The following is a 21,334-nucleotide window of genomic DNA, read 5'->3' as shown; positions in this document are numbered from 1 at the left end:
GAAGAATTCGTGCTTGAAGTTACTCGGTTATTCATGTGGGCACGGCTGCATGCCAGGCAGTACGCCCAGTCCGGGGGCTACAAACTCCAGGCCCACTGAGTCTGGGATCGCTGTCCACTTGTCAGGGGGGCGGGTGGCGACAGGCAATGGTGAGCAGGGGTACTTTGAGAGATGGGCGGGCTGGCGCCAGCATGCAGGAAGTGGGTGGGCAGTGGCGGGGAACTGCATCCTACGTGCTGTGTGAGGGATGCTGAAGGTCAGTGCAGCCAGGAGCCCCCCTGACCTCGCTGCATCCCTTGGTAAGGGCTCACAACAGTTCAGCCAGAAGACGGGCAGGATGGAGAGAGAGGGGCAGGTGTGGGCAGTGGTGAGGAGGCAAAACTAAAGGGCTTTCTTGTCATTCAATAGGTATGTGCTGTACACTTACTATATGCAAGGCCTTGTTGTAGGTCCTAGAACAAGTCTGAGGAGCCTCCATCAAGTGAACAAGTGAACGAGAAGAAATCGGGTCGTGTAGTGACAAAGAATAAACCTGTGGTGGTGGGGTGTAAGGGTGACTAGCCAGGGCGGTCAGGGAGCACTGCCCTGAAGAACGAACATTCGAGTGGAGGTCTGAAGGGTGAGAAGAAGTCCACTTTGCCAAGATCTGGGGCAAGAGTGCTCCAGACAAATGGAACAGCATGTGCAAAGGCCATGAGGTAGGAAAGAGCTCACTGGTTTGAGGAGCAGAAAGCAGGCCAAGCAAAGTGATGCACTGACCAGCTGAGTAGGACCCAGATCTCAGAAGGCCCTGAAGGCCATGAAAAGGAGCTTAGATTTTATTCCAAGAGCAGTGGGAAACCTTAAAGCGGTTCTGTTGTTGTTGTTGTTGTTGTTGTTGTTGTTGTTGTTGTTGTTTTAAGATTTATTCATTTGAGAGAGAGAGAGTGGCTGAGCATGGAGCCAGACATGAGGCTCAATCCCAGGACCCTGAGATCATGACCTGAGCTGAAATCAAGAGTTGGTTGCTTAACCAGTTGAGCTACCCTGGCACCCCTGAAACCCTGAAGTATTTTTAAGGAGAAGAGTCACATGGTCAGATGGACATTTTTTGAAGGTGCAGGCTGGCTACTGGATGGAGAGTAGATGAAGGGGGTAAGAGAGAGAGTTGCAAGAGGAAAAGTGGGAGGCCCGGTAGGAAGCCGTTGCAGTAGTCCAGGCAAGGGATAATGTGGGTTGAATCAGCATGTTGGCTGTAGAGCTGGAGAAAACTGGAAGGATTTACGATATGTTTTAGACCTGGGGCCAGGATGAACTGATGAATTGGATGTGGCAGTAAAGTGAAGGGGACACTTGGGCAGCTGTGCGGGGCTGTTTTTGAAGGTGGGGAGACAAGGAAAGGAGCAGGACTGGGGGAGGGGAGTCCTGCTTGGTTTGGATGGGAGTGGGCACCAAGGGAGGAGTCTAGGTGATGCCCAGGTCCCTGACCCTGCTACTGTGTGGCTGGTAGTGCCATTTCCAGAAACAGCGAGCATGGGCCATGGACCAGGTTTGGAGAGGAAGCTGGAGACTTCAGGTTTGCCACCTGGGGCCCAGGAGCCTAGGAGGCCCCAAAGGAACCTGCCTAGCACGAAGCTGCTGTCCGCTTTGTGCTCCAGTCCTGGCCTCTAGGCACAGGGTCTGTAATTGGTGGGAGTCTTTTGTTGGTTGTGGTGATTGGTCAGTCCGTTTTTTGGTTAGGCAGCAGGCAGTTAGCTGCACTTAACCTTCAGCCTCTCTTCCCTAGATCTGTACCCTCCAAGCAGGGCCCCTAATGAAATGGTCTCTTTCCGATAGATTTTTCATCATAAGACAATTTTAACATAAAAGCAATGTTAATAAAAACCAAATGTTAGCTCAGGCCTTCCAGTAAATCATAATAGATTAGATGCTGCACCGAAATGAATATCCCACTGTGGAAAGGGTTGACCAGTTGGAGGAAGGCACTCGTTGTGATTCAATTGGGCCACATAATGAATTCTGGTTCATATCTGTAATAGCAAATGCAGCCTTCTCTCCTTTGTCAAGTCTGCAGAGGCCTGGCCCGGCGGGCGGGGCGGGGGAGTTCTGCAGCTTTCATATTCTTAAAGGTTCCCCCACTCCACCCACCACCCTCTTGCCCCATCCATTTATCATTGTTTACCCAAGAGGAATCTCAGGCTTTTTGGGTTTGGTTTTGTTTTGCCGAGAAGTTACTGGAACACAGATGTGAGGTATGGGAAAGGCTGAAAGGTAATAGGATAAAAGGAGGCTTTCACCATGCAGAGAGCTGGCAAACCATCATTTTGGATCTCGACTGACACATAATCAGAACTAGAAGTACATTGGAAATCGGCCCAACATCTGGTTAGCTTTCGAAATAGTTGGTCTATAGTTTTCCAAAGCTGGCAATGCTTGTGTGACTACAGCCAAGGAGACCTTGCGCGGTCAAAACAAAACACATTTTTTGCCCATCGTTTACCTGGTGCTGTTGTGACCTCTTTGGCCAGGGTGTCTGTCTACGTCTTTTTATGTAGCTTTGGTCTGGGTCTTTTTGACCCCTCTCCTGGGTGGGGGCTCCTGTTAAGGAGGCTGAATCCAGGAGTCAGAACTTAGAGGGGAAGCTTAGGACTGGTTTCTGATGTCACGGAGCCACACCCTTCCCTTCTGTTTTGGACTCTTTGAATTCGTTGGGAGTTCCACCCCCCGCCTTCCCCCGAACCCTGTGATCGCTGGGTGGAAGCGATGCAGAGGGAGACCCTTTCTGAGTCACTTGGACAGAGCAGGATCTGACCCCAGCGGGAAGGGAACGAGGCAGCATGTGGTCTGCTGGAAGTCTGAACGTGCTAGCGCGTCTTCCCAGACCATGTGAAGTACATCTGGGTTTCTTTGGAATTTGTCTGTTGTTCGGCACTTAAGGGTTGAAGCAAATAGGACAATATATTATCTGCAGTGTTTATTTCAGTCGGAGGGAAATGGCTAGCAAAGAAACTCAATCAGGCTTGCAACAAAATCGGCCTTTCAGTGCCTAAAAACCTGTGTGTGTGTGTGTGTGTGTGTGTGTGTGTGTGTGTGTGTCTGTGCACACATGTGCCCTTTCCCTGTTCACATGCATATTCTTGTCATATTGTGACATCGACCTTGTTCATTAACAGCTCTCAGCCACTAATTTGTACGGACCCAGAAGAACGTCTGGAGCTTTCGATGGCTGCACAGGCTTTGAAAGCCAAGGGCCAGGATGGGGTCATTCAGAGTAACAGAGGGGCTTTTAGAGGCTGTGGTGGGAGAAAAAAGAGAGACGGGGAGGAACTGAGGCACCTGGCCCAGGAGAAACTTTGGAGAAAGAACAGAGCTTCTCAAAGGTTTCTTTTCTTTTCTTTTCTTTTCTTTTCTTTTCTTTTCTTTTCTTTTCTTTTCTTTTCTTTTCTTTTCTTTTCTCTTTTCTTTTCTTTTTTCTGGCAAGGTTTTTCCATGTGTTATATGGAGTCTACCCTGTTCTCTGTCTCCCCAGTGGCTGGCGGTAAAGTCCACTTCAGGTACATGCGTTGCAATACCAAGTCTGTTTTGGGGAGAGTGCCTTGAGCAGAGAGATCACCTTGAGTGGTCGGGGGGCAATGGACACCAGTCCAGAGTAGGCATGAGCACAGCCAGATCATGTCATTTCCCGCTAACTGCCCTCCAGGGATCTTGGCAGGTAAGTCTTGCCTGTCCCTTTCCCCCAGCGTCTGCCTCATCGCTTCCCTCCAGAGCCCCCCCATCGCCCCACCTTCCCTAAGTTCTACCACATTCCATGCAGGAGCTCCTTGTGCAGTTCGAGGCAAATCCTGGCTCATCCTTAGACTCCTACCTGAGCAGCTCGTCCCTGAGTTGGCCCCCAAGCAGCATAGCGTTGGGAAGTTAGCTGGATCTTGTCCACCTTTGGAATCCTCCTCTTCGAACCGTGCTGCCAACTTGCTCTGTGACCTTTGAGACATGACTTAACGTCTCTGGGCCCCAGTTTCCAACTAGAGGAGGAGGTTGCCCTGGAATCCGGTCCTGTGAAGTTCTTGAAGTGTTTCTGTCCCTTGGGGTCCCCCTCTTCACAGAGAGTGGAGCCACTCGTTGAGGAAGGTCAAGATAACCTTGGAATGTTTTTCTTCCTGTCGAGAGAAGATTTTGCCACGACTTCCTCATTTTTGACAAATTCTCAAGTGGGGGCAGTCGTAGGAAAGAGACAAAATGGAAATTCAAGCCCCGGTTCTGCTGACCACCGCCACATTCCTGAGGGAGCCAGCAGCTGGGCCCCTCCTGCTGGCCTCATTGAGGGGGGATGAGAGACGGTCCGACCGAGGAGCATTATTTTCCCCAGAACGGCCGACTAACAGTTCCCAAAGGGCCAGAAATGGGAGGACAGAGAGATGGGAGGGTGGTGTTGACATCTCTGGGAAAAAAACCAGCTGCCAAAAAGATTCGGTTGGTGTTCTTCTTGCCATTTAATAAACCAGGATGCTTCAGAGCTGGACACGGAGCATCAAAATGGGATATAGAATCCGCAAATTAAATTTTTGCTGCAATGAGATGTTTTGATGAAGCCACGTTGAGGAGGCATGCGCGTGAGAACTGCCCGGCTCGAGCCCTCAGGCCGTCCCTCACCGGTGTCATCTCCTTGGCATGGCTCAGCCTTTGGTTCAGAGCTGGAAGGAATTCAATAAAGCAAGATATATTGTTATGGTTTATTACGTCAATGTGTGTGTGTGTAGGAGTCACTTAGGATCCAGACAGTCAGCTCTTCAATGCTATCCTCCGCTGTGTTGTCAAGGTTCTAAATGAAGCGTCATCTAGTACTCAAGGGGCCGTATTTCAAGAGTTCCGAGAAGTGCCACCTTCCCCCCTTTTGTAGAATAACAGGAAAAGACGTGCTTTCAGCACAAACAATCCATTCAGCTCTCCAACCTTGGATCAAGTGAAATGTTTGTTTCTGTGAGTGTGTTTTTCCAGAGCCACGTTAGAAGAGTGGTAAGGATTTAGGGCAACCCTCACCCCGCACCTGGCCTGCTGAAGTAGCCCGCACAGGTCCCCCTGCCGCCGCGGCCCCCAGGTTCTGCTTTAGGGGAGATGACCCTGAGTTCACAGATGGACTTGTGTGCGCTCCCATTCTCTTCGCCCAGCCACCCCTCCCCCATCCTGGCTTTTGTCTCTGAAATGCTGTTCGTCTTTACTGGCAGAAAAACGATTCCTTTGCCTCTTCAAGATAGACCCGCGCTATTGGCATCTTTGATTTTGCACCTGTCTGTCGTAGGATGTAGCCTGATGTCTCTTTGCCAGCGATGCCCCTTGCCCTGTGCAGCCCCTGCCCCTGCCTGCACGCTTATTGCGTGGCGGGCCTGGCTCCTTGAGTTGGCTGCCAAGAGCTTGAGGTGCAATTATTGGGCATGACTGTAATTTCCTTTCCATCTGGTCCGTTCCTCTCGGTCTGCATTTCCCCCACCGTGGAATGTGTCTGATCCGGGGGTGGCCTCTGGTGGCATGCAGACCTGGCGTGGGATGGCGGAGCAGCACGCCGTGCAGAAGCCCCTCCTTTTCAGTCCCTGTTCCGAACCCCCGCTTACGTCCAGGAGCTTGTCACCACTTGGTGCTGGCACGTCTTCCGCACCTCTTAAGCATCTGCCAGTCCCCCCTTTTTAACAAAGAGAGCAGGTCTCAGACCGTGATGAGTAGTCAGTCACGTCTTTAGCTAAAATGTAAAAACATTGTCTTTTTCTTTTGTACAGAGACTTTCAGTGTTGCAGCAATGCTGATTTCCCGTTTACAAACGGTGATAGAAAATGTGCGTTTTAATCTGTGGATTTAAGTTCCATTCACAGAGGACTCTGCAGGAAGCGAGGGTTCAGGCAGCACCAGTCATGGCCGAAATCCCAGAGATGGACCACGGCCGCCGATCGTGGGGTGGCCCCGCGCTGAGGCGCATTTCAGGATGAGCAGAATGCTTGATGAGGCCACTCCACTGACAGCCTGCCCCTTTCTGCGTTCCAGGCATGGATCCTGAGAAACTCGAGCAAATCCAGCTCCCAGTGCCCGGTGCGGCCGAGAAGACCACCTACAACCATCTCCTGGCTGAGAGACTCATCCGGATCATGAACAACGCGGCCCAGCCAGGTGCCTGGGGTGTGGCCGCTCACGGGGGCGGCAGAGGTCGAGAGACCAGGCCCCTGGACGGTGCACCAGGAGTCCTGGGTTCTAGACCTGGCCTTTCTGGGAATGCAGGCTGGTCTCGGCCACTCCCTGGGCTGTGCGTGCATACCTTGGGCCACCCATACTGTCCTGTCCAGCCGTGTCTTCACCTCGGGGCCTCTTCCTCTTTCCTCCCCTGTTGTGTTTGGGCTAGACCCTGCCTTTCCCCTCCTTCCACACCCAGCCCTTCTTTTGCTGGTGTTGCCAGTGTCTCCAGCCTTCCTCTCGGGGTGGCCAAGGCCACGTCTGAGCATGAACCAGGCTGAGAGTGTGCGTGAGGGAAGGCTGGAAGGTTCGAATCAGGAGACATGCCCAGTGTCTGGCCCTTGTCAGCCCAGTTCTGAGGTTCTGGCTGAGGATCTGCAGCCATGGCGAGGGCTAGGAACAGCAGGTGCAATGACCTAGTGCAGTGGTTCTTAAGTGGGGACAACTTTGCCCCCCCGGGGGACATTTGGCAACGTCTGGACACGTATTTGGTTGTCACAGCTTGAGCAGGAGGTGCTCTTGGCATCTAGGGGCCAGGATGCTGCTGAACGTCGTGTAGTACACAGGATGGCCTCCAGCGACGGAGGGTCATCTGACCCAAAACGTCAGCAGTGCTGGGCTTGAGAAACCCCGATGGCAGGGCCGGTTCTCTGTGGAGGCAGCGAGAGATGCCATCAGGGTGTGAGTGAGGGCACAGAAGTGGGCCCAATGGAGATGCGGCCTGGTTGAGAGAGAACCACAGAGCTGTACCGTAGGAGCGGTATGGGGGTGACCCAGGTCAGACTCCAGAGAAGGACAGGGGTGAGGGATTGTGGTTGCAGGCTAGGACTTCAGAATTCACGGGGCTTGGGCTCCGCCAGGTGGCCAGAAGCCCAGTGGGACTTCGGGGAGAGAGTACAAAGGGTTGGGGAATGGGGTCCATTTGAGTGCCTCCTACCTGCCACCCGCTGTGTGCAAATGACAGGGGTATAGGAAGTGCAGGACAGATGTGGCTCCTGCCTCCCAGGAGCCACAGCGGGAGGTCTGAAGTCCCAGGGGCCTGGGACTCCGTGGGGAGATAGAATCTAGAGCTCGGGGCAGGGTGGGGGGGTCAGGACCAGAGCTCACACTGTGGGACTCACAGACATGTGGGTGGTTTTTAAAGCCACAGGAGAGAAGAGAGACATGTCTGGGACCAAGCCTTGGGCCACTACAAGTATCTCAAGGTGACATAGAGGGGGAGCCAGCACGGGAGCCTGAGCCAGGTCCCACATGGAAAAAGAGAGATGTGGCTCAGGACCGAGGGTGCTCAGTGGGGTCAGTTTTCTACAGAGAGGTCTAGCACAGGGAGCAAAGCTCATCCCTGAGGATGGTGGGGGGGGGCAGTTGGTGGGAGCTATCCGAGGAGATGTGGCCCCGTGGTCAGGGAAGTCAGTGCGTGGCCTGGATGGTAGAGAGGCACCTCCAGGGTGGGGAGGGACAGCCAGCTTCTTGAGGGGACCAGTGGGAGGAAGTCAGCACCTGGCAGGAGCTTGCAAAGGAAGGAGGGTCTTGTTGGAAGATCACACTCCCCTTCCCTGGAGGCAGCAGCAGGGCTGTCGTGGCTGGGCCAGTGGGGTTCTGCAGAGGGACAGGCAAGAGTGAGACTGTGCCTGGAGAGCTAGAAGTGGGAGGCAGGTGGGCGAGGCCGGGGGGCGGTGCCACAGAAGCAGCGTTCCTGCTGGGCTGATGGAGCTAAGCAGGGGGAGAGAGCCACGGAGCTGAGACCAGGCTGCCTTTCCCGGTAAATGAGTCCCTCTTCTCCTGTTCCCCACCTGACACGTGAAGCAGGAAAAGGTGGGCAGGAAGGCATGCGGTGCTACATCTGCCTGGAGTTTTTCCCAGTAGCCGGTCCTGACCTCTGGGGTTTCCAGGGCCTCAGGAGTGTGGCTGGAGGCTTCTTCCTCTCCTGACCCCTCTTCCACATTGAGACATCTCCCCAGAAATGTGCTTAAAGCCCCAGGGAGGAGTTCGCTTAAGAGCAGGTTGCCCTCCTGTCAGGCAGCCACAGATGCTTCTAGGAGCAATGCCCAGTGTGGGTCTTGGCATTCGGAGCACCTGGGGTCCCCCAACCCCCAGGGTGAGACTTTGGACAAGTCACTTCACTTTCCTGAACCTCAGTCGTTAGAGCACCCATTGCAGTGGGTTCTTCCAGAGACTTCTGGAGGGAGGGTCTGTAACGTGCCCAGCACTGTGCCTGGCTCACAGTAGCATAGCAGGCGGGTCAGTCAGAGCATGGTTTCGACAGAAACCCGACTCAGGCGGCCTAAAACAATACGAACAAGCAAACTACTGGCTTGTACAACTTCAAGTCTGTTGGAGCCTGGCTTCAGGCACAGCTGGATACAGAAGCTCGAACAATGTTTTTAAGACTATTTTTGGACTCTCCCACTTTGTGTGTTAGCAGGATAACTGCCAACAGCAGCTCCAGCCATCGCTTTCCCTACTGGGGTTCGGGACTCGCTGTAGGAGACATACTCTGGGCAGTGTGGCGGGAAGGGTGGACTTGGACAAAAGATAGAAGATGCTGGCGAGGGTGCGGAGGTGGCCAATGTGTGTTATAACACTTGTGCCGCTCAGGACCCCAGCACTGTTCCTGTCCTGCCCTCAGCCCAGCATAGGGAGAAGGTGCTCTTGCTCAGTGGTCCCGGCATGTTGTGGAATTGAGCCTTATTGGCTCTGACTGGCCTCCTTGCCCGTCTCCTCCCCAGTCACCGTGACCGGAGGAATAGAGCACCCTGACCGGCCTGGGTGATGTGCCCCTCCCTGGGACAGAGCATAGGGACCGGCTCCACCCAGATTAGAGACCCAAGAGTAGGGTTGGTGATTCTCCAAAGGAAAGAGGGGTGCTTGTTCCTGAAAAGGGGAGGGAACCCAGCCAAGGAAAGCAACCACAGACGGCCACTTTCCCAGCCTTCAGGAATAATTAGTAATATTCTTTTTCCTGCCTCCCCTCCCCTGATAAAGGGAGTGCAGGGGAGTATTTGGTGTGGGTGGTTCGGATGGAACATTCTATTGTAATTGGCATGTGAGGTCCCTCTGTGTCCCCACTGGATGTCAAGGGCCAGTCAGCTAACCTGTTAACCTCAAAGTGGGTAAAGCAAGAGACTGTGTTTAAGGGCTTCCCACCAGGCTGTGCGAGGCTGACCCTGCTTTCCCCTGCAGATGGGAAGATCCGTTTGGCGACGCTGGAGCTGAGCTGCCTGCTCCTAAAGCAGCAAGTGGTGACCAGCACAGGCTGCATCATAAAGGACGTGCACCTAGCCTGCCTGGAGGTGAGGGCCCTGTCCCGCCGCCTGGGTTCTGCAGGAGGCCGTGCGGGGGAAGGAAGCTGCTGGGTCCAGACGGGAGCCCCGGTCCTGGGGTCCGCGGTACCGGCGAGAAGCAGGGCCTAATAGCCCTGACCCCACCCTGCAGCCCACTTGCTCTGGTGGAACTACCCTTCCTCTGAGACTGGCTCGATGAGCCCTCTTAATTATTGAATTTCAGTAACTTCTGTGACAATTGTTGGCCCTGTATTTGTCAACCAGAATTTTATTATTTTCCTTTGTGTATTACAAAAATCGTATACATACCCAAACACATGCACGCTTTTTGTGTATTTATAGTTTATTGTGCTGATATCTACATTCATTGTGTTTATTTTCTATTGCTTTCCCCCTTATTTTTCCTGTTTATTTGAGAAATTTAGAAAGTACAAAGGTAAAAAGGAACAACTATAGTTGACACTTTGGCGTGCGTCTTTCCAGATATCCACACACTGACACATTTGTAAGAGTCACCATGGCCATATTTTATAACCCACTTCCCCCACCTAACTGTAGGGTAACAACTTTCCATCTCACCGCCCAGAATCCCCTCTCTTTTGCCCATTTTTATTTTAAGCTCCCTCTCCCTCCCTATTATAAACCACTTTATAGATTTAAGGATATGAGCCCAGCCTCTCATCTCCTTGATACACACTCAGATTTTGGAATTGGTAACTTACCCAACTCACTGGCCTGCCTCCCGCCTTCCCTCTCTCAACAGGGCGCCAGAGAAGAAAGTGTTCACTTGGTGCGGCATTTTTATAAGGTAAGCTGCCAGAGCGCAGGGGAAGGCAGTGCGGCGTGCGTCACAGACACGGGATTGTGACATCCAGGCGTGCGCACGTACCAATCACAGTCTGTGGTGACTTCTTGTACCCGTGGGTACTGAGTAAGCACGCGCCATGTCAAAACCCCCGAGCAGCGGGCCCTGCACTCTTCCGCCCGTGCTCTTCTTAGTGGCGCACCTTCTGAGGACTCACCCCTAGTCTGTGACAGTCTATCAATGATCTATGAATTTGTTTATTGACGAATCTACATATAAATGCAAATTACATGCGTGCACGGGACTGAGGTACACACGTAAATTAATATGTGCATGAGGGATGTAGGTTTTCCATATAAAATAACTTTTGAATTACTTATGAATTCTATGCATGTATCTTATTTATAGACACGTAAGCCAAGACACCTCATAGAGGCTTCTAAACCTTTATCATTGAGTTTAGTGAGATTTGTAAAGGACCACCACAGCTCTGAGTCACCGAGGAATTTGTAGATTTCCTCTTCAGATTCCAGATGGTTAGTTTTGAAATATCTCGCTGAGATGGTTTTGTTTTGGGCTGTACCTAAAACGTGATATATCCTTAGGGAAGCTCATCCTCCGTCAGCAGTAGATGGATTAATCCGCATTCACATGGGCCCCCGGGCTCCCTGAGGTTTTTTTTTTTTTTTTTTTTATTCGACAGAGATAGAGACAGCCAGCGAGAGAGGGAACACAAGCAGGGGGAGTGGGAGAGGAAGAAGCAGGCTCATAGCGGAAGAGCCTGATGTGGGGCTCGATCCCATAACGCCGGGATCACGCCCTGAGCCGAAGGCAGACGCTTAACCGCTGTGCCACCCAGGCACCCCCTCCCTGAGTTTTTGACCTCCGCGTCAGGTCTCTCCAGATCCAGTTAGCCAGGGTTTCCCCTCATCCTTCAGCTGATACAGAGAACCTCCCTGGAGGAGGAAGGTGTTGGTGCTGCCCTCTTCTCATTGTTCAGCCTGTTTCGTTATCTGTAGTCTTTATGAACTGCTGTGAATTGTAGGCACATGGGCACCAGACCCCTTTTCTTTGCAGGAAGCTTTTTAAGCCACTGTCCATTATTGTCAGTGTTCATTGAGAGAAAACAAGGTCTTACAATCTGGAAATTCACCTCGCCAGGTGCAGATGACCCCATGCGGCCGCAGCATGGTGGATGCCCAGATGAGGGTGGACCGCTGTGTGCCCCCATGCATGGGGGAGGAGATTCCAGGCTCCCCTTAGACCATCCCGAGGGGCTTGGCCTCGGAGGGAGGACACAAGTCCTCAGCAAAGCCGAGAGGAGAGTGGGAGCCTCACGGCCGCATTAGTCATCTTTGGGTCTCTTTCCAGGATAATTGCTCTTAGTTTGTTTCCCCCCTAGAAAGCCTTTGCATTGCAAAGTCAGAAAGATATATATAGGTAGGCATTTTCCCAGAGGGTTATCTTTAGCCAAAGGAGAGCTGTATTTGAATTGGAGCTTCTTTCTCCCTACCCAGATTGTTCTTTTGTCCTATGAGGGTTATACCCTAAGTATAATATCTCAGAAGCTTTTGGATGTTCTCAGGGGTGTGATTTCTGTGGTTCTTATGCCACACAAGAATATTCAAGTTTATCTGCAGTTCTGACAACTGGAAAAATATGTAAAGGACTTGCTCCTTTTCCCATCCTGACTCTGTGTGTGTGTGTGTGTGTGTGTGTGTGAGAGAGAGAGAGAGAGAGAGAGAGAGAGAGAGAGAGAGATTCAGGACTTAGGAGAGAGACAGGACAGTTTCAATAGTCATGATGCATTCAGCTGAATCTCTGCTCCCCTCCCTAGCCGTGCTCCGTCCAAGGGTGACCATAATGACCATGAGTGCTAGCATTTACCAGCCCCAGCTGAGTGGCAGGCTCTGTGGTCAGCACTTTACTCGGGTAAATCCTTGCAGTGACCCGCATAGATGTGGGCTGTCATTCCAGTCTTGCAGTGAACCAGAGAGAGGATCTGAGAGGTAAAGCTGGATTTTGGCCCCTGGTTTACGTGTCTCAAAGCCAGAGTCTTACCCACCGCAGCCCTGTGGAACTACAGAGCCTCACAGGTGTGCTTCGGAAATGACCGGAACGAGCTGTATAACTTTAGTGTTAAGTGTGCTTAATTATACGCTTCCTTTCCGAGGCGTGGAGCCTCATAGATTTAACATGGCACCTGAACCAGGCTTCCCGTTTCTCAACACATAGATGAAGTGAAACACTCCTAATTTCACCCACTTGTGTAGTTTAATTATATATGGTGTTATTTTTGTTGTCGTTTCAATTAGCTGCCTTGACAGAAGGAATCTAATTCTACATGCTTAAAAAAAGGGAGAGAAACATTGAGAGGTGCAATATGATATTTGGGCTTTCATTGGAGTGTGTGCGTTTGTGTTCACGTGTGTGTCTTACTTCCTGGTGATTTACGAGAACTCACTAATGAGAACCAGATGGCCCCAACAGCCATGAACTGGAGTTTATAATACTTTGGTGTTTATAGAAAAAATATGCATAATCTCTCTCCCTTCCTTTTTTTTTAGGGAGAAGAAATTTTTTTGGACATGTTTGAAGATGAGTACAGGAGTATGACAGTAAGTCGGGGTCCAGGACGTACTTGATTGCCTGCACAGCTTGTCCTGCAGAACTGAGAGACCGCTGTCTAACTGGGGCCTTTCTGACCGAGATTGGTGGGGAAGTGAATTGGAAATGGTGCCTTTTGACCCCCGCCACTGGTGAAATTTCAGATGACCCTCACTCCCCCTCTGTGGGCTGTGCCATTAGATGAGTTGGAAAGATTCACTTTGATATGAATAATCTTTGAGGACTCGTGCCGTGTCAGGAGTATAAAGCACATTGTATGTATTCATCCTTTTACTGCCCGTGTCACCCTGATGGGAGTAGCTGCTAGCATAGACTCCTGTCGCCCATCAGAAGGTGAGAATCAGAGAGGTTGAGTGAGATCCCATGCCTGCCGAGCCAGTGAGGTGCAGAGCCAAGATTCCAAAGCAGAGTAGTTCGCCTCCAGTGCCCTGCCCTTCTTTGCTGTGTCACCGGAATGTTCCAGCGTGTTGCTTGTCCTTGAATCCACAGCACCATCTCAGAGTCTGCCCTGTTTCCCTCCATCTGTCAGGCACAGTCATGGGAAAAGATTGGTTCAGAAGATTTGCGGCTTTCTCTGTTCTGTTCATTTCCGTACATCCCTATCATCTGACCCTTAGCTGGCACTCAGTAAAGAGATGATAAATGTCCTTTTCATGGACATTGCTCATCAAAGAGTGAAGTGATTCGAGAAGTTTATAGTCAACCTAACTGTCTAAAGTGTCACAAAGACAAAAGCAGCTTGCTCTAAGTGGCTTCTGGCTCCCAAGGCCTTCTCACCGGGTATGGACCGCTGGGCCCTTACCACTTTCTCACCCTCGGCACTTCCGAGGCCTCTGCAGAGCCCATTCCGGGGAAAATTGTAAATTGGCATAGAGTATCTCAGAAATACTCCAGTAGCACCCAAGGCCTCCTCTGGTGTTGTGCAGGCTGCCCAGGTGTGCCTCCCACCTGGCGATGGCCACTGCTCCCCACTATTCCCCCAGCCCCTGGAATGGTGTCTTAGTCTTCTGCTCCTTGGACTGCTAGTTAGAGTGCAGTGGATTTGGGGGTTAGCTACCGCTTCAGCTTGCCCCTATGATGTCCCCTTCTGCAGCGTAATTCTCCATTTGGGTTTCCTGTTGGAAACGTAAGGCTCGCATGTCACTTGATGACGTGGAAAAGCTCAGGCTCCTAAACCCTTGCTCAGTTTTTTGCCTCTCTCTTTTTTTTTTTAAGATTTTACTTTTTTATTTGAGAGAGAGAGAGCACGTGGTGTGTGCGTGAGCAGGGGGAGGGGCAGAGAAGGAGAGGCAGAGGGAGAGGGAGGGAGTCTCAAGCCGACTTCTCTCTGAGCTTGACACAGGGCTGGATCCCATAATCCTGAGATCACGATCTGAGCCCAAACCAAGAGTGTGACTCTTAACCACCACCCAGGCACCCCTCTGCTCTTTTACTTACTAACTGCGTGACCTCCAGTGGGCTGCTTACATTCTGAGCCTTCATTTTTCCCATCTGTAAGGTGGGGTCTGCGCCACGCGCCCACGCATGCGGTGCCTGTGAGTCTCCTCCTGTATAGTGTGTGCACGGCGAGTATTTGCGTCCTTTCCCTCCCGCTATGGAGAGCTTCCGGGCTTTGTTGGTTTGTCCCATGTTTACTGTGTGGTCTGCACAGTGCCTGGCCCCCTAGAGAAATAGAAAGCGGACACCCCCCAACCCCCACACCTGAAAGTCAGTCCTGGGGTCGAACCTGAGGAAAGCAGCCGCTGAGCTAAATGAAGGGGAGATAGGCCCGCGGGTGCTCATGGAGACTGCCGCACTGAAGCCAGGCCTTCATGTTTGACCCTCGCTCACTTCTCTCTTTACCTCCTGTTGAATGCAGAGGTGTAATGAGTGCAACAGCTGGCTGCCAGCACTGCTCACCGGGAAGGTGGTGGAGAGAGGTGGGGCAGAGCGCAGGGGGGCTGCTAGGGAGCGGCAGGCAGGCTGGAAGGCACTGCTGGTAGGCGATGCCACGGGCAGCCCCGGGGTGGGACTCAGGGCTCCACCACCCAGCCCTGGCATAAAGGGATTTGGGATGGGAGACCCCAGGCCTTTGGGGGGTGGCCAAAAGAAAAGGCAGGCAGCATGCACTAAGTGTTTCCTTGGCTCCCTAGGCCAGACAGCTGGGCCTTCACCATAACTGCCCAGTGTAGTCAGCTGTATGTTCTAGGAGAGGGAGAAAGTGTGATACGGTTGAAGCCCACTTTCTAAAAAAAAACCCCAAAAAACACAAAAAGCATGTGTTGCTTAAAGGAGTTAAGTTAATTCTATAGGAAATTTGCCTTGTGAAATGTCATTCCTTCATGATGTCCGGGAAATGAAGTGTCCCTGTCCAACAACGGATGCACGTTCGATGTCCGCACTGATGCAGCAGAGGTCCAGGAGGGGAGATGTTGTTACCAAATGTCACAGTAAGCAGAGAAGGCTTCCCAGAGGTGGTGTGGAAGCAGGCAGAGAGTTCTGCTCCCGTGTGGCCCAGGGGCTGTAGGCATATGCCCTTCCTCTGAGCTCAGTGTGTCCCCCTCTGTAATAAGGAACAGCATCAGCACTGCTGTCCAGCAGGAGGTGAGCCCTGCAGGCTCCTGGCACTGAGTAGATGCTCAGTAAGTGGCTTTGTTGTATGATCCCAGGTAAAGGCAGTGAGGAAGGAAGGGGAATGGTGGTCATGTGGCGGGAATCAGGGGGTCTGGAGTAGGGCAGGCCTGGGTCTGCATTTTAGTTCTGTCACCCGCTAGCTGAGTCTCCATTTTCTCATGAACGGATTGGGAAACATCCCTTCTGGAGTCTTCGGGAGGATTAAATAGGATCATGCACGCAAAGCCTGTAGTTCGCTGCCTGCCCTCAGTCCGTAGTCCACTCTGGATAAACGCTACGGGGAGCTGCCGTCACTGTGTCTGTCGTCGTCATTCTTGACAGTACAAAGGGAGGGAGGCGGGCTGCATTCCGGGACCCGCTCTCTGCTGGGTGGAGGTGAGGGGCTTGCGTGACCTGCCCCATGCTCTTTGTCCCCTCGGTGAGGTTTCCTATGATGTCTCTCTTCTAGATGAAGCCCATGAACGTGGAGTATCTCATGATGGACGCCTCCATCCTGCTGCCTCCCACGGGTACGCCGCTGACCGGCATCGACTTTGTGAAGCGGCTGCCGTGCGGTGACGTGGAGAAGACCCGGCGGGTGAGTAAGGGCAGGCGGGACCCGCCTCTCCTGGGCTGCAGTCTGACCAGGTCAAGAGCCCACCTTCCAGCCCACTTCGGGACAGGGAGCGGACGACACCCCCTCCCCCCGGCGCCCTGCCACCAGGAGGAACTTCCCAAGGCGAGCTGCCCTTTCCTAAAGCAGGATGGAGATTCCCCCATGTGAGAGCCAGGCAGGTGCAGAGCAGGGCCCAGGCTCTGGGGGGAGGCAGGGCTGTTGCCAGGCACCTGGGGGAGTGAGTCAAGAACAGGTAGTGCAGGTGCGGCCTTGGTGTGAAATCCTCTCCCAGAGAGGCTCAGGACCCCCGGAGATGGTAAGATGGCGTGAGGGTAAGGTATCTGAGGGATCTGGGGGCAAGGCACACACAAGTGAGATTGTGACTGTTGCCAGCCCGCTTGCTCCCTTGTGTGAAAAGCAGAGGAGTTCTCAGAACCCTGCTGGAGTGTGCGCCCCTTATCAGCACTTTTTGTCTGAAGCGGTCTCTTCAGAGCTGTTCACGGTAGTTTATCTCTTGCGTAAGATCAGTTTCTTTCTTAGAAAGCACCATCACCTCTTCCTAGAAAATCATTCCTTGGAGACATGAATGGATAAATCAGCTGAGTTCCTTGCCCTCTTCTTCTCAGTTAATCCGCATCTGACCAGAGCAGCGGAGGTGTTAATTTTGGGATTTTGAGAAGCAGGCGTGACCTACTGGATCTGCCTCAAACAGGAGGATTCCCTGGCGTTCCTCTGCCCAGGCAGCTATTTTGCCTCAGAGGCCTGGGGTGGGGGAGGGTGCAGAGGAAGTCCGACCTGTGTGTTTTAAGTCAGTGCACATTCCCTGCTGTCTGACCGAACCCGCAGACCTCACCACAGGACGCACCCTGTCTGAGCCAGTGACGCGCTCCTTCCTCACGCTCCCAGCCAGCCCGCAGGCCCCGTGGCCAGGCATACGAGCATGTGTGTGGGTGGCACTGTTTGCATTGGGCATCATTGGCACTGGCTTCACCACAGGACTGGGTCTGACAAACTTGGGTTGTGTTGGCAACTCCTTCAACGGGTGGGCCTGCTCACCTGTAGCCTTTGGTTGGCCTCGGAGATGCTCCCTCTTGAGGCAAGAGCGAGAGCGAAGGTCCTGTCCCTGAGGCCCGCCTGGTCCCCTGAGCCAGAGGTCTGGAGGCTGTGAATGGTGAGAGCTGCTGCTCTGGGTTGCACTCTGCCTTCTTTTTGGTTCCTGGGCCCCCAGTTTTCTCAACACTTAGATGAGCTCCTGTCCGATATCAAGTAAATCATTCACATCAGTTTTTTATGTGAACTTCCTCATGTAATTGTACGGCCGTCTAGGAAGTTGGCATTACATGAACCCATCTTGCAGAGGAAGAAACTGAGGCATGATGAGATCAAGTGGTTTGCTCGCGGTCCCCCAGTGAGTAAGTAGCAGAGCCAGGACTCCTCACAGGCAGTGTGGCCTCTGCACCCCACACTCTTAGCCACTTTGACCTGCTGCTTCCCACCGCTCCCTTCATCATATTTATTAGCCCTACTTGGTGCTGGACACCAGGGGCCTAACATACACTGCTACGGTCCTCAAGGAGTCGGAGTCTAGAGGGCGAGGTAGGACAGGCAGCATTGCCAGTCCGTGTGGCTGAGGCTGTTGGCGAAGGAGTGTGGGGTCAGCCCCTCCCCCTGGGGAGGGAGGTGGAACAGGCAGCAGAGGGATAGGTTGGGCAGCAGCGGAGGCTGAGGCCCAGACAGATGTGGCTCATTCCAGCACCTCCAAGGAGGGGACACGGCTGGAGCTCAGAGTGAGGGAGGCTTTGTGGGAAGTGAAGAGGCTGGAGGGAGCCAGGCTCCAGGGCCTTAGAGCCCAGTGAGGACCTTGGCCTTGTTAGCTGATTCCTGACATCAGGCCGGCTTGGGACAGATGGTCCTGATCCACAGGAGAGGATGGGAGAAATTCAGGGGTGAGGCATATGGCAGAGGGAGGGTCGCTTGGGCTTTGGGGTTCCTTCTCCCATCTCAAAGCAGCATGTACCTGCCTTGCCAGAGTCATTGTGGGGACTCAGCGAAAGGCAGAACATAGAAGACCAGTGATAGTTCTCGAGGGTAGGGGTTTCCTTCTTCCGTTGGCCCCTGACATCTCACTTGGTTGTAAGTTCCCAAGGGCCTGCTGCCCACCTCCCTTGTCCCAGATGGGAGGCACAGTGCAGCTGCTTCCTGAAGCACAGGCAGCCCTTGGGAACACCTGGACTTCTCTGGGTCTCTTGTCCAGCCTTTGTCTGTCTGAGGAGTTTATACAATTAATCCTCAAGTCTCAGGGTCCCTGGGTTTAGAGCCAGGGAGAAGGTAGCAGAATATATAAAATAGGGCTGACCATCTCAAAGTGAAGCCATCTACCTTAGAGAAGCTTCCCTTTGTGACTTCAGGAATCAGTTTCTGAAGGGGGATTTTGACCACTTACCTCAGTCCGGTCTCCGTTAAAGGCAGCTGTCTAGAATCATCCAGAAGCTTAGCTCCTGAGTCCATTTCAGACATCAGAACACAGCAGTGTGCTTTGAATTTAAGCTAAAGGAAGTGTATGGTTTAGCAAGCAATTGAAGGCTTATGTGGTTTGTTTCAAGTTCTTTGCTTGTATCCAAAGAACATTCCATTTCATCCTTTTGGATTCAAAGGTTTCCTTCTTCTTTTTTTTTTTTTTTTCCACCAAGTAGACTTTTTTAACTTTTAGGAGGCTGACACTTTTCAGAAATCCCACCTTTTATTTTCCTTAACGACTTGTTAAAGAAGTTCAAACAACCCTTACTAATACATCATTCCTAACTGTGAAATAGTCCTCCATACAATCACCAGAGAGCCACTGGGTGCCTACTGGATGCCAGATGCTGGGTCCAAGGGTACAGAAATGAGCAGGGCCGAGGGGACGGTGAGTGCAGAATCCCTGAGATGCAAAAGGGTATAGCCAGTTCAGGGAGCAGAGTGACGAGCAGAGTGAGGAGAGGGGACGGGGCAGGAGGAAGGCCAGGCCTTGCAGGCAATGGGAGTCATCCAACACTAAAAGTCACAGAGTCCCTCTTGCATTTTGCAAATTACACTCTTTATTCTTTCATTCGACATATTTGTTGAGCATTTTTCTAGGAGCCAGGCACTATGCAAAATGCAAGAATAGACCGTGAACAACTAATATAAAATAAGACCCCAAATAGCGAGAGTGCCACTGAGCCATGCCAGCTGATAAGGGGAATTCACATTGAAACGAAGATCATGGGAACTGCTGGGATCTGATGAGAACGTGGAGGCAGAAATGGGGACGTGGGCTGGACCTGTCCCAGGGGAAGGTGAGAGAAGCAGTTAAGAAAGAACAGAGGCTCGTGGGACCAACCAAGGTTCAATCCCAGCTCCAACTGTGTGGCATTGAGCAAGTTCCTTACCCTCCCTGAGGTGTCCTGTCTCTCAGCTCCTGCCCAAAGTAGATAAGAAAGAGGGACTGCACGGTGCCCGGCAGGCCGGAAGAGCTCAGGAAGTTTTGGCTGAACAGGGGTGGAGCAGTCTAGTGTCTCAGGAGGGAAAGAAAAAGAGTTTCTAGCCATCGACTGTAGCTTCAGGTTAGAGAAGAGAGTTAGGGAGAGGAATTTCTGGTGAATCTCAAAATCTGAATGTAAGCCACTGGCTGTCTTTCTGTGGTAATCTTGGAAGCCATTATGAAATAAATATAGTTGCGTGAAATTTTATTTGTCCCTGACTTCTGTTCCTTGTTCCCGCATAAAACCACAAACAGTTTTTGTGTTTATCGCTATCCACTGCAAGGAAATAGGATATTTTTCTTTATTCTTTGGATGGGTATTACGCATTAAAGAACATCTCGTAGGGTTTCGAAAGCAGAAGGAAATAATTTCCCGTGATTTCATCACCCTAAACAAACAAGGCTTAGACTTGTGTCTCCTCCCTGTCTTTGTGTTCAATCACGTCTTCTCGTGGCGGCAGGAAGAGTGCGTTGTGGTCTTCCTTCCAGCCTCTTCCTTTGCTCTCTCCCTTGTACAGCAGGCAGCTTTCCGTGCTGGGATGCAGTTGTAATTTAAGTCACATTTCTGACCGGTGCATGAAAGTTTATCTGGCGACTTCTGCCGTAACTTACTTAGGCATTTTCCTGCTGCTAGACATTCTGGTTGCTTCCAGGATTACATTATTTTCAACTAAACTGTCATGAGCAGCTTCACGAATACAGGGTTTTCTTTCTTTTGGCTTATTTCTTTAGGAAAAGTTCCCAGAGGTAGAATTTCTGGTTCAGGGGGCACGAACATTTTCCGCGTGATGCTCTCCATATTGCCAAGGGGCTTTCACAGTGGGCCTGGCCCACGTGACACTGCTTTGCACCCTATTAGCAGTGACTGGTTTTTCGTAGCCACTCCCATGGCCTGGTGGGCTCCTCAGCTGGGTGACGGCCCCCCGAACTCTGTGGCTTGCAAATGTGACAAGGGAAGTGGAGAGAGGGCTGGAGCTGAGCGCTCGATCCAGGGCTGCCCCAGGATTCAGTGGGCACACCTCCGGGGAGACCATGAGATTGGGGCTGGTGGCTACCTTATTCCTAGAACTCGAGCCCGGGCTCAGGGAATTTACGTGACCCACTTGCCAAGGTCTTTTTGACCCCGAAGCCATCCTGCCCCACGTAGTGGCCTCATTCTCCACGACCCTGCTGCAGAGCTTGCTCCCAAGTGCCTTGGAGCACATGGAACGAGCCTCTTCATATTTGAGCATGCTCAGCTGTCACTGCTTTCCAGAACTAATGTGTGCTTCCAGAGTCCGTCTTCCTGGCATTCTGTGGAAGCATCAGAAAGAGCAATAATTCCTTTTTCCTTTTTAATACTTTTTAAATTGCATGTTTATTTGGCAGAGCAAAGAGAAGCATACAATAAAAGCCTGGGTCCCAAGCCTTAAGTCTTTTGAAGGGAAAGGCATATGGCTAGTAGAACACAGGCTTTGGAGTCTGGTTATTAGCTGAGTCACTGTGGGCAGGCTACCTCACATCCCCGGGCTTTGGTTTCCAGTCTGTACAATAGGAACCATGGAGGGTCATTAAAAGACTTCAGGGAGATGACATGGTCCAGCCCCGCCAGTACCCGGCAGGCCTCAGATAAGCAGAGGGAGGGGGGATGCTAATTGTTTAGGGGGCTGTGGGATGAATTTGAGGACCCTTATTCTGGTGTTTTATCTCTCTTTTGTGGATTCTTGAAGTTATGG

General features: G+C 52.0%; 1 protein-coding gene across 8 annotated transcripts in view; it reads left to right on the top strand.

Moving 5' to 3' along the window:
* The window catches only part of CLEC16A (C-type lectin domain containing 16A), a 201,455-nt gene that overhangs the window by 75,052 nt on the left and 105,069 nt on the right, over positions 1–21,334 (top strand). For all 8 annotated transcript variants that reach the window (XR_006777240.2, XR_006777241.2, XM_045784362.2 and 5 more), the window contains exons 13-17: positions 6,010–6,132; positions 9,376–9,485; positions 10,240–10,284; positions 12,849–12,899; positions 15,971–16,099. Coding sequence is in view for 6 of the 8 variants with exons in the window: in XM_045784362.2 (XP_045640318.2) it covers positions 6,010–6,132; positions 9,376–9,485; positions 10,240–10,284; positions 12,849–12,899; positions 15,971–16,099 (458 nt within the window). In the remaining 2 variants the exon portion in view is untranslated. The remainder of the gene's footprint in view (positions 1–6,009; positions 6,133–9,375; positions 9,486–10,239; positions 10,285–12,848; positions 12,900–15,970; positions 16,100–21,334) is intronic.

The sequence above is a fragment of the Ursus americanus genome, chromosome 2, assembly GCF_024610735.1.
Source record: "Ursus americanus isolate L20-20 chromosome 2, mUrsAme1.1.p, whole genome shotgun sequence".
In the NCBI taxonomy this organism is placed as follows: domain Eukaryota; kingdom Metazoa; phylum Chordata; class Mammalia; order Carnivora; family Ursidae; genus Ursus; species Ursus americanus.
The sequence above is the reverse complement of the archived record's forward strand: the minus strand, read 5'-3'. Positions and strand labels throughout refer to the sequence as shown.